At 50.2% G+C, this 13653-nt stretch overlaps 1 protein-coding gene across 1 annotated transcript in view; it reads right to left on the reverse strand.

Annotated features, from left to right (window-relative positions):
• Positions 1-8452: 8452 nt before the first annotated feature.
• Positions 8453-13653, reverse strand: part of KDM4B (lysine demethylase 4B) — a 299919-nt gene continuing 294718 nt past the window's right edge. The window contains exons 21-23 of the mRNA XM_058163587.1: positions 12489-12608; positions 11549-11641; positions 8453-9898 (exon numbers count right to left, since the gene is read on the reverse strand). Coding sequence (XP_058019570.1) covers positions 9737-9898; positions 11549-11641; positions 12489-12608 — 375 coding nt within the window. The 3' untranslated portion in view covers positions 8453-9736. The remainder of the gene's footprint in view (positions 9899-11548; positions 11642-12488; positions 12609-13653) is intronic.

Genomic DNA, 13653 nt, shown 5'->3' on the forward strand with positions numbered 1-13653 from the left:
AGGAAGGAAGGAAAGACGAGGGGCCGCCCAGAAGTGCCAAAGGGATTGTGATGCCGGAGGGTGTGGAGTGGCGGCGACAGGGAAGCGCGGAGAACGAAAAAAGGAAGCTAGACGGAGAGGTGAAGCGAAGGAGACCCCGGAAGGAATAAAAAATAGAAACAGACGAAAAACGGTTTTGTTTCAAAAAAAGTGACCTAAGATATTGTGTAAGGTGTACAGCAGGGGGGGTCAAAATCAGTGGGGTGCTTAGATCTGGCCCGCGTGGCTGTCTGGGAAACAGCGAAGGACCAGCCTGCAGTGTCTCTGCCAGCAAAAATGGAGCTCCGTTACTCAAGGACTGCTGGAGGGCGAGAACAGGAGAGGTATGAGGGAGAAAGCGGAGACCACAAGGAGATCTTATTGATGTGAGGGAAGACACAAGGACGCAAAAACCGGCCCCCAAGAGTGTGGGGTTTTGCTCTCGGTTTATAAAACCAGCTAACTTTAGACAATCCACCAAAGCATGGGTGTCAAACTTGATTTTATTGAGGGCCGCATCAGGGTTGTGTTCGACCTCGGTGGGCCGGGGTGGGGGTGGGTCTTGACGTCACTTGTGTTGGGGACACCTCTGGTGACCTGAGCACTCTGCCAGTGAAAACGGGCTCCCGAGCTCCGTTTTCGGCTGCGACGGCCTCCTGCAACCCTCTGCCAGCGAAAACGGGCTCCCGAGATCCGTTTTCGGCTGCGACGGCCTCCTGCAACCCTCTGCCAGCGAAAACGGGCTCCCGAGATCCGTTTTCGGCTGCGACGGCCTCCTGCAACCCTCTGCCAGCGAAAACGGGCTCCCGAGATCCGTTTCCGGCTGCGACGGCCTCCTGCAACCCTCTGCCAGCGAAAACGGGCTCCCGTGCTCCGTTTTCGGCTGCGACGGCCTCCTGCAACCCTCTGCCAGCGGCGGGCTCCGAGATCCGTTTTCGGCCGCGACGGCCTCCTGCAACCCTCTGCCAGCACGGGCTCCCGAGATCCGTTTTCGGCCGCGACGGCCTCCTGCAACCCTCTGCCAGCAGGCTCCCGAGATCCGTTTTCGGCTGCGGCAACCTCCTGCAACCCTCTGCCAGCGGGCTCCCGAGATCCGTTTTCTGCTGCGACGGCCTCCTGCAACCCTCTGCCAGCGAAAACGGGCTCCCGAGCTCCGTTTTCGGCTGCGACGGCCTCCTGCAACCCTCTGCCAGCGAAAACGGGCTCCCGAGCTCCGTTTTCGGCTGCGACGGCCTCCTGCAACCCTCTGCCAGCGAAAACGGGCTCCTGAGCTCCGTTTTCGGCTGCGACGGCCTCCTACAACCCTCTGCCAGTAAAAATGGAGCTTGGGAGCCCACCAACACGAGTGACATTGATCTGGCCACGGCCACCCTCCCCCCCCACGTGGTCAAGCACAACCCTGATGCGGCCCTCAATGAAATCAAGTTTGACACCCTTGGTGTAGAGAGAACAAAAATTGTGAAGTCTGACTTAGAACAGAGAAGGATGTTGATGGACATAAGAACATAAGTTTTGTGAGAGGAATATCTGGCAGGATAGATAGTCCTCAACTCACAACCGTTCATTTAGTGACAATGGGAAGTTACGACACTGAAAAGTGTTTTATGACCTTACTTCACACTTATGACCGTCGCAGCATCTCCATGGTCAAGTGATCAAAATTCAGAGGCTAGGCAACTGAACTTGTATTTATGACGGTTGCCGTGTCCTGGGGTCACACGATCCCCTTTTGCAACCTTCTGACAAGCCAAATCAATGGGGAAGCCAGATTCACTTAACAACTGGGCTACTAACTGGACAACTGCTGTGATTCACTTAATGACTAACTGTGTAGCAACACAGTTGTGGCTTCCCCATTGACTTTGCTCATCAGAAGGTCACAAAAGGGGATCATGTGACCCTGGGGACACTGCAAACTGTTGTAAGAACATGCCAGTTGCCAAACAACTACATTTCTGACCATGTGACGATGTAACGGTCCCGTGATCGCGGTAACAGTCATGAGAAACACACTCACTTTTTTTCAGTGCCTTTGTAACTTTGGTCACTAAATGAACTGTGGTAAGTCGAGGACTACCTGTCGTAAACTTGGGCTGCTGAATGCAGGAGAGCAATGTGCGAGTACAGGGATGCATGTGTTGTGCCTCGCCCGCCCGCCTCTCCGCAGCTGGGCCCCTCTCATCTCCTGCTATCTCAGCTAGAGACTGATAGTGCAGAAGAATGTCCTGGCGTGCCTCCAGCCCCCAGCCCCCAGCCCTGGCACCATGCCCGGACAGACTGAGCAAACAAACCTCCCTCCTACAGCATGTGAGCAGGAAGCCAGCCACGAGCTAGAATTGCCGGCAGCTGAGCAGGAAGACAAGAGGCGGGCTGATCCTCGCTTCCGGAGAATGGAGAGGCGACGTCAGCAAAAGGAAGGGAGGGGCAGGCCTGGATAAGTGCTGAGTCATGGAGCCACACCCCATGGCCTATATAAAGGGTCTGCTTTTTGGCATTCCTTGAGTCAGGCAAAGTCTCATCTGGTTGCTGAAGTCACACCTTGGATTCCTGCCTGCCCTGAGAACTCTGACAGGAATTTGGCAAAGCTGCAGAGGCTTCGTGGCCACGCTTGATACAGACTTCCCAGACCTGGCCGTCAAAGGAGGAATGGGACACGACAGCAAGTCTGAGACAACCTAGATGTCCCATGCTCTGCCTCCGCCCCTTGGCTTCCACAAAGTCCTACGGGCCTCTTCCATACCCCATTACCCCGTGGCCGTTCGCTTATTGATGAGCTGAGGAAGTCAGGGTAGAGAAGGCCACTCCCTTGCTGGGCCACGTGGCATAATCAAGAAGAAATCAGATTTGTTTTGTTTCCCTCAGCCAGCTTCAACCCCTACAATATCTTCTTAGCTCCAGCCAGTGCTAGTCTGAGGAAGAACTTTGTCACTTTCGGCCTTTGTTCTCAGTTTTTGCAAATACGACAAAAGGCTTTGCAAACGGAGAGAAGGCTACGGTGCTTCAAGCCTTCCCTCCGTTTGCAAAGTCTTTTTGCTGGTCTCATCCAGGACTCCCTTTGGAGAGAACAGGTGTCTAAAGCAGCAGTCACCAACCGGTGGTCTGCGGACCACTAGTGGTTCGTGAGAAAACTTTAGCGGTTCGCAGAAAAATTATTTGCGTTTTTTTTATCTTGCACTAACTATTTAGAGACGCAGTGACTCAGTGGCTAAGAGGCTGAGCTTGTCGATCGAAAGGTTGGCAGTTCAGCGATTTGAATCCCTAGTGCCGCATAATGGGATAAGTTCCCGTTACTTCTCCCAGCTTCTGCCAACCTAGCAGTTCGAAACCACGTAAAAACTGCAAGTAGAAAAATAGGGACCACCTTTGGTGGGAAGGCAACAGAGTTCCGTGTGCCTTTGGCGTTTAGTCGCACCGGCCACATGACCACGGAGACGTCTTCTGACAGCGCTGGCTCTTCGGCTTTGAAACGGAGATGAGCACCGCCCCCTAGAGTCAGGAATGACTAGCACATATGTGCGAGAAGAACCTTTACCTTTTTAAAATACTATTTATCTTTTTAAAAAATTCATATTAGTGGTCCGCAGGATTTAAAATTATGAATTTAGTGGTCCCCGAGGTCTGAAAGGTTGGTGACCCCTGGTCTAAAGTACCATGAGATCAGGCGAGATCAGTAGCGCGAGATCTCGCGTGACCTCAGGGTACTTTAGACCTCCATTCTCTGCAAACACACCAAAGGCCTAAAGTACCAAACAGGCCAAGAAACTGAAGGATCCCTGGATCTTTGCAAGGAAGAGATCTGGCCCCGAGTGGGAGCGGGGCAGTAGGCAGGGTGAATGTTGCAGAACCTCTCCCAGGGTTTGTAAATGTGAACAACTGCCATGGGTGCTGCAACATTAGTAATTTTGGGACTGTGTCATAAGTACTTGGGAGTGGTTAGATTGTAACTTTGAACGCTCGCTAAGTGAACTGTCGTAAATCGGAGGCATCCTGTATATCAACATCTGCCTTTTCAGGGTGTCGTGTCCCACCCCCCAATCCGACGAACGAGTCAAGGAAGTCCGTGGCAAACTTGGCAACAAAGCCTCTGCAGCTTGCCAAGGTCCTTCGAGGTTTATCAGGGCAGGCAGGAGTCCAAGTTGTGACTTCAGCGATAGAGTCTGATATCAGCAAACTCGATAAGACTTTGCTTGACTCAAGGTTGGAATGCCAAAAGCAGGTCCTTTATATAGGCTGTGGGGTGTGGCTCCATGACTCAGCATTTATCCAGGCCTGCCCCTCCCTTCCTTCTGCTGGCGTCGCCTCTCAGATCTCCGGAAGCGAGGATCCTCCCACCCTGAATTGTCTTCAGCTAGATCTGCTGTCTGGGAAAGGGAGGGCTCAGAAGGAGTAGGCCCGAGCAATTCCAATACCTGTCTGGCTTCCTGCTCTGACGGCTGAGCCAAAGGAACACACGCTGTATGAGTGAGGTTTATCGGGCTTGTCCTCCCACTCCTGGAATCCTCTCCGGGCATGGGACCAGGGCCGGGGGCTGGAGGCATGACAGGCCGTTCATCTTCATTATCAGACTCGGAGTCTGATAACAGGCCCGGTTGGAGATGGGAGGGGCCCGGCTGAGGAGAGGAGGGAGGACAAGTCACAACACAGGGACACCATTCCGCCAAAATCCTAAAGGGGAAATGCATGATGGAATACAAGTGGTCCTCGACTTACAACAGTTCATTTAGTGATCATTCGGAGTTACAATGGCACCGCAAGAAGTGACTTAGGACTGTTTTTAACTTATGGTCATACGTTCAAAATTTAGATGCTTTCTTGGCAACTGCCTCATCTTTATGATGGTTACAGTGGCCTGGGGTCATGTGATCCCCTTTTGCGACCTTCTGACAAGCAAAGTCAGTGAGGAGACCAGACTCACTTAACAACTGGGTTACTAACTTAACAACTGCAGCGTGTCACTTAACAACCGTGGCCAGAAAGGTCGTAAAATGGGGCAGCATTCACATAACACACGTCTCGTTTAGCAATAGAAATTTTGGGCTCAGTGGTGGTCGTTCAGTCGAGGACTTTGCTCAAATGGCTGCTCATTGGAGCAGGGATTTGACAAGGTTGCAATCCCACGTTGAACAACTTGAGAATTGCTCCGTGCAATTTTCTTTTTGTCTTTTTGTTAAATTGGACTCAACATCCCATACTGGTTATGGGCCACCTAGAAGCGACAGTGCGTATTTGTAGAAAAGATGTGGGTGGCATAGATTTCCAACGGAGACATGATGAGCCGCTTGCTCTAAGTGGGAACACTTTCTATGACAGGGGTCTCCAACCTTGGCAACTTTAAGACTTGTGGACTTCAACTCCCAGACTGTTGTGCCTCGTCCTCCCTCCTCTCCTCAGCCAGGCCCCTCCCGTCTCCACCCGGGCCTGTTATCAGACTCAGAGTCTGATAATGAAGATGAACGGTCTGTCATGCCTCCAGCCCCCGGCCCTGGCCCCATGCCCGGAGAGGATGTCAGGAATGAACAGACAAGCCCAATAAACTTCACTCCTACAGCGTGTGAGCAGGAAGCCAGCCACGTGCTGGAATTACTGACAGCAGATCCAGCTGAAGAGCATTCAAAGTGGGAGGACCCTCGCTTCCGGAGATCTGAGAGGCGACGCCAGCAGAAGGGAGGGGCAGGCCTGGATAAATGCTGAGTCATGGAGCCACACCCCACAGCCTATATAAAGGACCAACCTTGGCATTCCAACCTTGAGTCAAGCAAAGTCTCATCTAGTTTGCTGAAGTCACAACTTGGACTCCTGCCTGCCCTGAGAAACCTCGAAGGAATTTGTCAAGCTGCAGAGGCTTCATTGCCATGTTTGATACAGACCTCCTTGACCTGGTCGTTGGAGGGGGAGTGGAACACGACACAGAGTTCCTTTGCTGGCTGAGGAACTCTGGGAGTTGAAGTCCACAAGTCTTAAAGTTGCCAAGGTTGGAGACCCCTGTCCTACGACGTGAGTTCTACTCCGTGAGTAGAGAGCGGCAGTTTCAACCTGCAGTCCGAGGACAATTCTCCTTCGAGACGTGCGTTACGATTCCGAGAATGTGCAGCACGATCAATTTTGCTGGAACGCTATTTCTGTACGCTTCTGTCCTGGATCAGGGGATCGCCCAAACCGACTCCCTTGGAGGTCTCTCGCAATCGGGTGTAAGGGACTGTCAGAAGAGAGGAAGACTTGCCGGCTCAACGTCTCTCTCAACCTCAACAATTTTATGAATTTCCAAATGAAGACTTCAACACCCAGAATTCCCCAACTGACACATTAAGAGGGGTGGACTTCCACTCCCAGAATTCTCCAGCCAGCATGTTTTAAAATGAATGGACTTCAACTCCCAGAATTCCCCAGCCATCATTCTTTAAGATGGATGGATTTCAACTCCCAGAATCCCCCAGCTGACCTATTAAGAGGGGTGGACTTCAACTCCCAGAATCCCCCAGCCGATAACCTTTAGGATGTGTGGAGTTCACACAACCCTATCCTGCATTCCTGAATCCTTTCCCTGGACCATCCCTAAACTTCAAGTTTATAAAAATGGAATTATTCACAACTTTGTTTTGTTTTTTTTAAAAAGTATTTTATACAAGCAAATTTATGCTTTTTTTTGTTTTGCACTGTACAAAGGCTCAGCCTTTGAAAACAGCTGGGAAGGCCGATTTTTTAAAAACCAGGCAGAGTTTGTGCTGCGCAGGGAGAAATTCCGGATTTAAAAAAAAAGACTACAGATTTGGTTAGTGACCGTTCGATGTTACAACAGCACTGAAAAAAGTGACACGACCATTTTTCACACTTGCGGGATCCCCATGGTCGCGTGATTTACGTTCAGATGCTCAACAAATGATTCATATTTACGACGGTTGGACCCCCCCCCCCCAGGGGGTCACGTGATCCCCTTTTGCGACCTTCTGACATGCGAAGTCAACAGAGAAGCCAGATTCACTTAATGACCGTGTGACTAATTTAACAACTGCAGTGATTCACTGAACGAACATGGCAAGAAAAGTCACGTGAAATGGGGCAAAACTCAGGTAACCGATTTCTCCCTTAGCAACATACATTTTGGGCTCCGTTGCCGTCGTTCGTTGAAGACCACCTGTCTAGAAAAACCCTAACGCGGGCAGCTTAAGCACGTGGTTACGAAACGGCTGGTAACCCTTTGAAGGAGCCATCACGCCTTTAATGCCCGGATGAACTGGTGGTGCCTTTAATGGGAGCGAATTTCCATACCTCGAATGGGACTATACACACAGAGTAGCAACCACAAGGAGTTCTAAATAAGATTTTGCCAAAAGCAGCTAGAGACAGGAGATGCGGCGGTTTGGGAAAAAAAATATGTAAGGAGTTGTGCAAACGGGTCACTTCGGCCCCTCTCGAGCAAAAGAGGGGATTATGGGGCACTGATGAGAAAGGAATTCTTCGTAGGCTTCAGAGCTGGTTTTAGATCTAAATCAGGAATGTCCAACTTTGGAAAGTTTAAGACTTGTGGACTTCAATTCCCAGAATTCCCCAGCCAGCCATGATGGCTGGCTGGGGAATTCTGGGAATTGAAGTCCACAATAGTGGCGGTATTCAGCTGGTTCTATTGGGTTCAGGTGAATCGGTAGAGGCGGCTGCAGGAGGCTCCGCCCACCTGCCGTCATGTCCTGTTTTTGTCGCTCTGTGCATGTGTGGAAGGCCCTGCGCATGCGCAGAGGTGGTGCATGTGAGGGAAGCGATCGTGCGCGCTCACATTTGCCACCCAGTAGTGAAGGTACTACTTCTAAGGGACTTCTAAGGGACGCAGTGGCTCAGGGGCTAGGACGTTGAGCTTGTCGATCGAAAGGTCGGCAGCTCAGCGGTTCGAATCCCTAGTGCTGCCATGTAACGGGGTGAGCTCCCGTTACTTGTCCCAGCTTCTGCCAACCTAGCAGTTTTGAAAGCACGTAAAAATGCAAGTAGAAAAAATAGGGACTACCTTTGGTGGGAGGGTAACAGTGTTCCGTACGCCTTTGGCGTTGAGTCATGCCGGCCACATGACCACGGAGACGTCTTCAGACAGCGCTGGCTCTTCGGCTTTGAAACGGAGATGAGCACCGCCCCCTAGAGTCGGGAACGACTAGCACGTATGTGCAAAGGGAACCTTTACCTTTACCTTTAGTGAAGGTAAGAATACCATCCTTGGTCCCCAAGTCTTAAAGTGATCAAACTTGAACATCCCTGGTTTAAACTCAAAATCGTTCCTTCAGCTCACCGCTATTGAAATTTGGCGAGTCGAAGATGGGCGGACTTCAACTCCCAGGATTCCCCCAGCAAGCTTTAGACAGGAAGAGAGAAAAAGGAAAACGCTCCCGGTATAAAAAAGGCTGAAACACGGAAACCCACCTACGACTCACAGTTGCAATGGTGTCATTTATTACAAAACTTTTCATTTCAAAGTGTCTTTTGTTTAACAGAAACGTACCCCATTGTCCAGGGTTTATTTCCACCCCCCCCCGCATAAAAGAGATATTTTCCCCCAGCCCCACCGAAACGAAACAAAATAAATAATAAGAAGTGCTCCCTTCCCTCTCTCTGGAAAATGGCAAAAGTGTTTTTTTTTTTAATTTTTATTTTTTGGGGAGGAAGAGGAAGGGTGGGGTGGGGGCACCATAAACCTCAAGCGGTTGGATTTGAATACAGGACCAGGAGAGGGCTGATGGCCAGGAGGGGTTTTTTTTTTATACAAGGGAGTGGGGGGGGGGGGGAAATACCTGTGCAAACCCTTCACTCTTTCATTTTGTTGGTTTTGCGTGCAATTTTATTTTATTTATTTATTTATTGTAAAAAACACCAGGTTTTCTTTTTGCTTTTTCCTCTCTTTTAATAGAAAATGTCGAAGGCAATTTCTAATATATATATATGTATATATAATATATACATACGCAAATTGCTAACTCCAAAAAAGGTTGCTTCAGTAGTCGGGGAAATAGCACCTTTTTGAAAAAGGGAAAAGAAAGAGAGAGAGAGAGAGAGAGAGAGAGAGGGAGGGGGGGAAATGTGTTGTGTAGGGGAGGAGAGAGACAGAGACAGAAAGAAAAAGAGAGAGAGAGAGAGGAAGAACGAGAGAGAAAGAGAGAGAGTGAGAGTGATGGCTGAGATTTAAAAACTGGAGTTACCATTGCAAATTCCAACCATTTCTTGAGGCTTTTTTTGTTTTTGTTCTTGTTTTGGAAACCAGTGAAAACAAACAAATGAAAGATTGAAAGTTCGGTCACAGAATCGCTTCGCTCGCCTGTATTCTTTCCTTCCGAGTTTTTGACGGAGGAGAAGAAATGGTTCTCTCCCGTCCGTCCCGCCCCCACCCCATGAAATCTATCCCCTCCCCACACTTCCCAGAAGGCGGAAAAAAAAAAAGAAGGTTTAGTCCACTCCAAAAGTCATCAGAAAGAACAGAGGTAGGCTAGGAGCAAGTCAAGTTTCCCAAAAGTCCAAAAACAAACAGAAGAAGAAGAAGAAGAAGAAGAAGAAACCCCAAAATGGAAGGAAAAGAATTTAAATTTGCAAGTTATTGCACGACGGCTGGGTCTCTCTCGCCACAGTTTTTCCACTTAAATTAACTCTCAGTGGGGTGAGTTGTGGGGGGGTTGTTCCCCCCCCCTTTTCCTTTCTTTGAAACTTAAAGCGCGGCTCCGACTGATGAAGCTCCTCTCGGCGTCTGCGGCTAGAACTTAGCATGCAGGAGGGTCTCCATGATGGTGAAATAGTCGGGCCCGTGGCCGCCGCCGTCCTCATAGCTCTTTGGGGTGCCCACCCGCGGGCGCTTGGCTGCTTTCAAGTCGTCTCCTGAGATCGTCTCTTCCTGAGGCGCTCCGCTGTTCAGGGACTGCCGGAGGGCGGGAACGGGAGAGGCAGGAGGGAGAAAGCGGAGACCACAAGGAGATCTTATTGGGGTGAGGGAAGACACGAGGACGCAAAAAACGGCCCTTCCAAACGCCCGGGAGTGTGGGGTTTTGCTCTCGGTTTATAAAACCGGCTAACTTTAGACGATCCACCAAAGCAGGGGTGTCAAACTCGATTTTATTGAGGGCCGCGTCAGGGTTGTGTTCGACCTCGGCGGGCCGGGGTGGGTGTGGGTCTCAACGTCAATTGTGTCAGGGGCACCTCTGGTGGCCCGAGCGCTTGGCCAGCGAAAACGGGCTCCCGAGCTCTGTTTTCAGCTGTGACAACCTCCTGCAACCCTCTGCCAGCGAAAATCCTCCTGCAACCCTCTGGCCAGTGAAAACAGGCTCCCGAGCTCTGTTTTCGGGTGTGACAGCCTCCTGCAACCCTCTGCCAGCGAAAACGGGCTCCCGAGCTCTGTTTTCAGCTGCGACGGCCTCCTGCAACCCTCTGCCAGCGAAAACCCTCCTGCAACCCTCTGCCAGCGAAAACGGGCTCCCGAGCTCTGTTTTCGGCTGCGACGGCCTCCTGCAACCCTCTGCCAGCGAAAATCCTCCTGCAACCCTCTGGCCAGTGAAAACGGGCTCCCGAGCTCTGTTTTCGGGTGTGACAGCCTCCTGCAACCCTCTGCCAGCGAAAACGGGCTCCCGAGCTCTGTTTTCAGCTGCGACGGCCTCCTGCAACCCTCTGCCAGCGAAAATCCTCCTGCAACCCTCTGGCCAGTGAAAACGGGCTCCCGAGCTCTGTTTTCGGGTGTGACAGCCTCCTGCAACCCTCTGCCAGCGGCGGGCTCCCGAGCTCTGTTTTCCAGTCCTTTGCTGTTTCCAGGGCAGCCCCGCGGGTCAGATCTAAGCAACCCGCGGGCTGGATCCGGCCCGTGAGCCTTGAGTTTGACACCCCTGAACCAAAGAGTAAAAAAGCAGCCTAATTAAGGAAACTAGGAAGAGGAAAACCACTCTCCAATCCCAACAGGGCAAGCTCCTCGTGTGTATACACGTAGTCCTTGACTTACAACAGTTCATTTACCGTAGTGACTGCCCAGAGGTGCAAAATCATTGAAAAAAGTGACTCCTGGCCATTTTTCACACCTACAATTGTTGGGGCAGTTGGTCCCATGTTCAAAATTCAGACTGTTGGCAGCTTATCTCACAATTTATGACGGCTGCATTGTCCTGGGATCACGTGATTCCCCTTTTGCGACTTTCTGACTGATGAAGTCCATTGGAGAAGCCAGATTCACTTAACAACCGTGTAACTAACTTAAGAACGGCCGTGATTCACTTAACAACCGTGGCAAGAAAGGCCCTAAAATGAGATAAAACTCGCTTAACAACTGACCCACTGAGCAACATAAATTTTGAGCTCAATTGTGGTTGTAAGTCGAGGACTACCTGTATGTAATCAAGAGAGCCAACCCTACTCCCTTCTAGCACTGATGATGTTACCTAGTTGGGTCATGAAACGTCTGCGGGAAAACGACCAAGCTTAGAGAACACTCGAGATCCCACCACACTTTTGACCCGAATTTCACAAAAATCTTCCCCAAACCCTGCTCCAAGCTTCATCTCCTCATGGATGAGTCCCAGATACCTACCAGGCGCATTTTGACTCTCTTGGGAAGTTCTTCGTCAAGGGTGTAGATCTCCCCTCGTTTGACCATCAGCTGAGAGCCATCTTCAAACTCTACCTGTGGAAGGAAATGGACCGCGTCTCAAACACTTCTGGTTTATAGGATCCATAGCTTCCATCTAAGTTCCAAGACATTCTTCCATTACAGCAGCGGTTCTCAACCTGTGGGTCGGGACCCCGTTGGGGGTCGAATGACGATTTGCCAGGGGTCGCCTAAGACCATCGGAAATATGGGAAGTATACTTGCGAGTCGAAGAATCGCGCTCCAGTGGCTGACTCCGCAAGCCAGCTGCAGGCTCTTCAAATCGCTAGCTGAATTCGGCTTCAGGCGCGATGAATTAAAAAAGAGAGAAATCTTTGCTCTGATGTCTCCCTCTCAAGCCAGCTGCAATCACTCCCAATCGCTAGCCTAATCTGGCTTCAGGCGCCATAAACTTAATAGGGGAGGAGTCTCCGCTTTAAGGCCTCCGTCCTCAAGGCAATCGCAAGCAGTTCAGATTGCTAGTCAATACGGCTTCAGGCGCGATAAATTCAAAAAAACAGTTTGCCGCTTTTTTTCCCCTTCTGAGGCGCATTTTACGGTTGGGGTCGCCACATCGTGGGGAATTGTATTAAAGGGGTCGCAGCACTATAAAGGTTGAGAACCACTGCATTACAGCCAAACGGGAGGGTTAGCCTCAGGTCCACTCCTGACTCAGGTCCAAATTATCTTACATTAGACGCATTATGCAAAGATCTAATGTGAGGAATGGAATGGGATAACTCGCCACAGCCATCTCACTGCAGCCATCTTGCTGTGGCCAACCCAGCATGGTCATCTCGCCGCAGCCACAACTCAGGCAGGATAACTCGACAGTATATTATTCAAGTAAAAATGTAAGAGTAAAGTAATCTTGGGCTCTCACCTGAAAGATTTGGCTGACGTGGGCAGCGATGAACTTAGCTTGGTAGGTGGTACCGTTGGTCAGGTGGAGCTGGACCAGCTCGCCCTCCGCAGGAGGCCCCATCTTAAGGCAGTCTCTGCTCTGAAAAGCAAAATGATTTCTTTACAAGCAGCTCTCGTGGGCTCGGTTCCTGTTCTGACCTAGGTTCCCTTAAAAAGCCAGGAAGCAGAGTCTTGGTCTTTTTCCTTTCATCCACAGTCAGCAAGGCCTGTCCAGACAGTCTTTCAAAGGAATATTTATCAACACAGCCCTTATCTCGCTTGGCAAGCTGCCATGTAACTTTAGAGTAAGGCAAAACTTGGCACAGAATCTCTTAAGAGTCACAAACAGAATTTTCCACTCTTGAAACAACCGAACAGACAAATTGCAAAAGCCCCCTCCCCATTCACTCCTCTTTGTTTCCTATGGGAGGGGCCAATCATCTCCAAGGTGTGGCTTTATTCCCAAATCGACCCTGCTTTCTTAGTTGTTCTTGTCTTCTGGCGGCTCTGCGCATGCGCACACTGGGAACGGGCTCCAGCTGTTCCTCTGCCTCACTGCTGTCTATCTCCCTCGCTGCCTCCAACGCAGAGCCCTCGTCCGAGATTTCCCCAGCCCCCAGGACTGGCCTATGTTCCTCCCCAACATCCTCACTGTCCGGCCACAACAGTTCCCTCCTTGAGTCCAATCGGATATCAGAACTGATCAGACAAACTTAACCTGATAAGACTTCACCATAGTTTCAACTGGGAAACTGTGAGAATGTTAGACAAAGCTAAGTCCAAAAATACTAGGGGATTCCTGGAAGCTTGGCAGTTATAGAAATCAGCCATCAACTAATAGAGATAAACCACATTTTCACACCTTTCAAAAGAGACAATAAGAAAAACTAAGAAGGAAGCAAGAAGGCTAGAACATATCCTTTCCAGGAGCAAACACCAAGATAACCCGGGATTAACACTAGACAAACCATCAAGCCGTATTCTAATCAAGAAACGACCAATTCAGACAAAGAACCAAACAGTAAACTACAGCTTAATCAAGGAACCACAAAGAACACTCTCATCAATAATGACACAGCAAGCCACTAGTATATAATAAACAGAGCACAAACCTCACTCCCTTCTAGCACTGATGATGTTCCCTA

Source organism: Ahaetulla prasina, chromosome 1, assembly GCF_028640845.1.
Source record: "Ahaetulla prasina isolate Xishuangbanna chromosome 1, ASM2864084v1, whole genome shotgun sequence".
Taxonomy (NCBI): domain Eukaryota; kingdom Metazoa; phylum Chordata; class Lepidosauria; order Squamata; family Colubridae; genus Ahaetulla; species Ahaetulla prasina.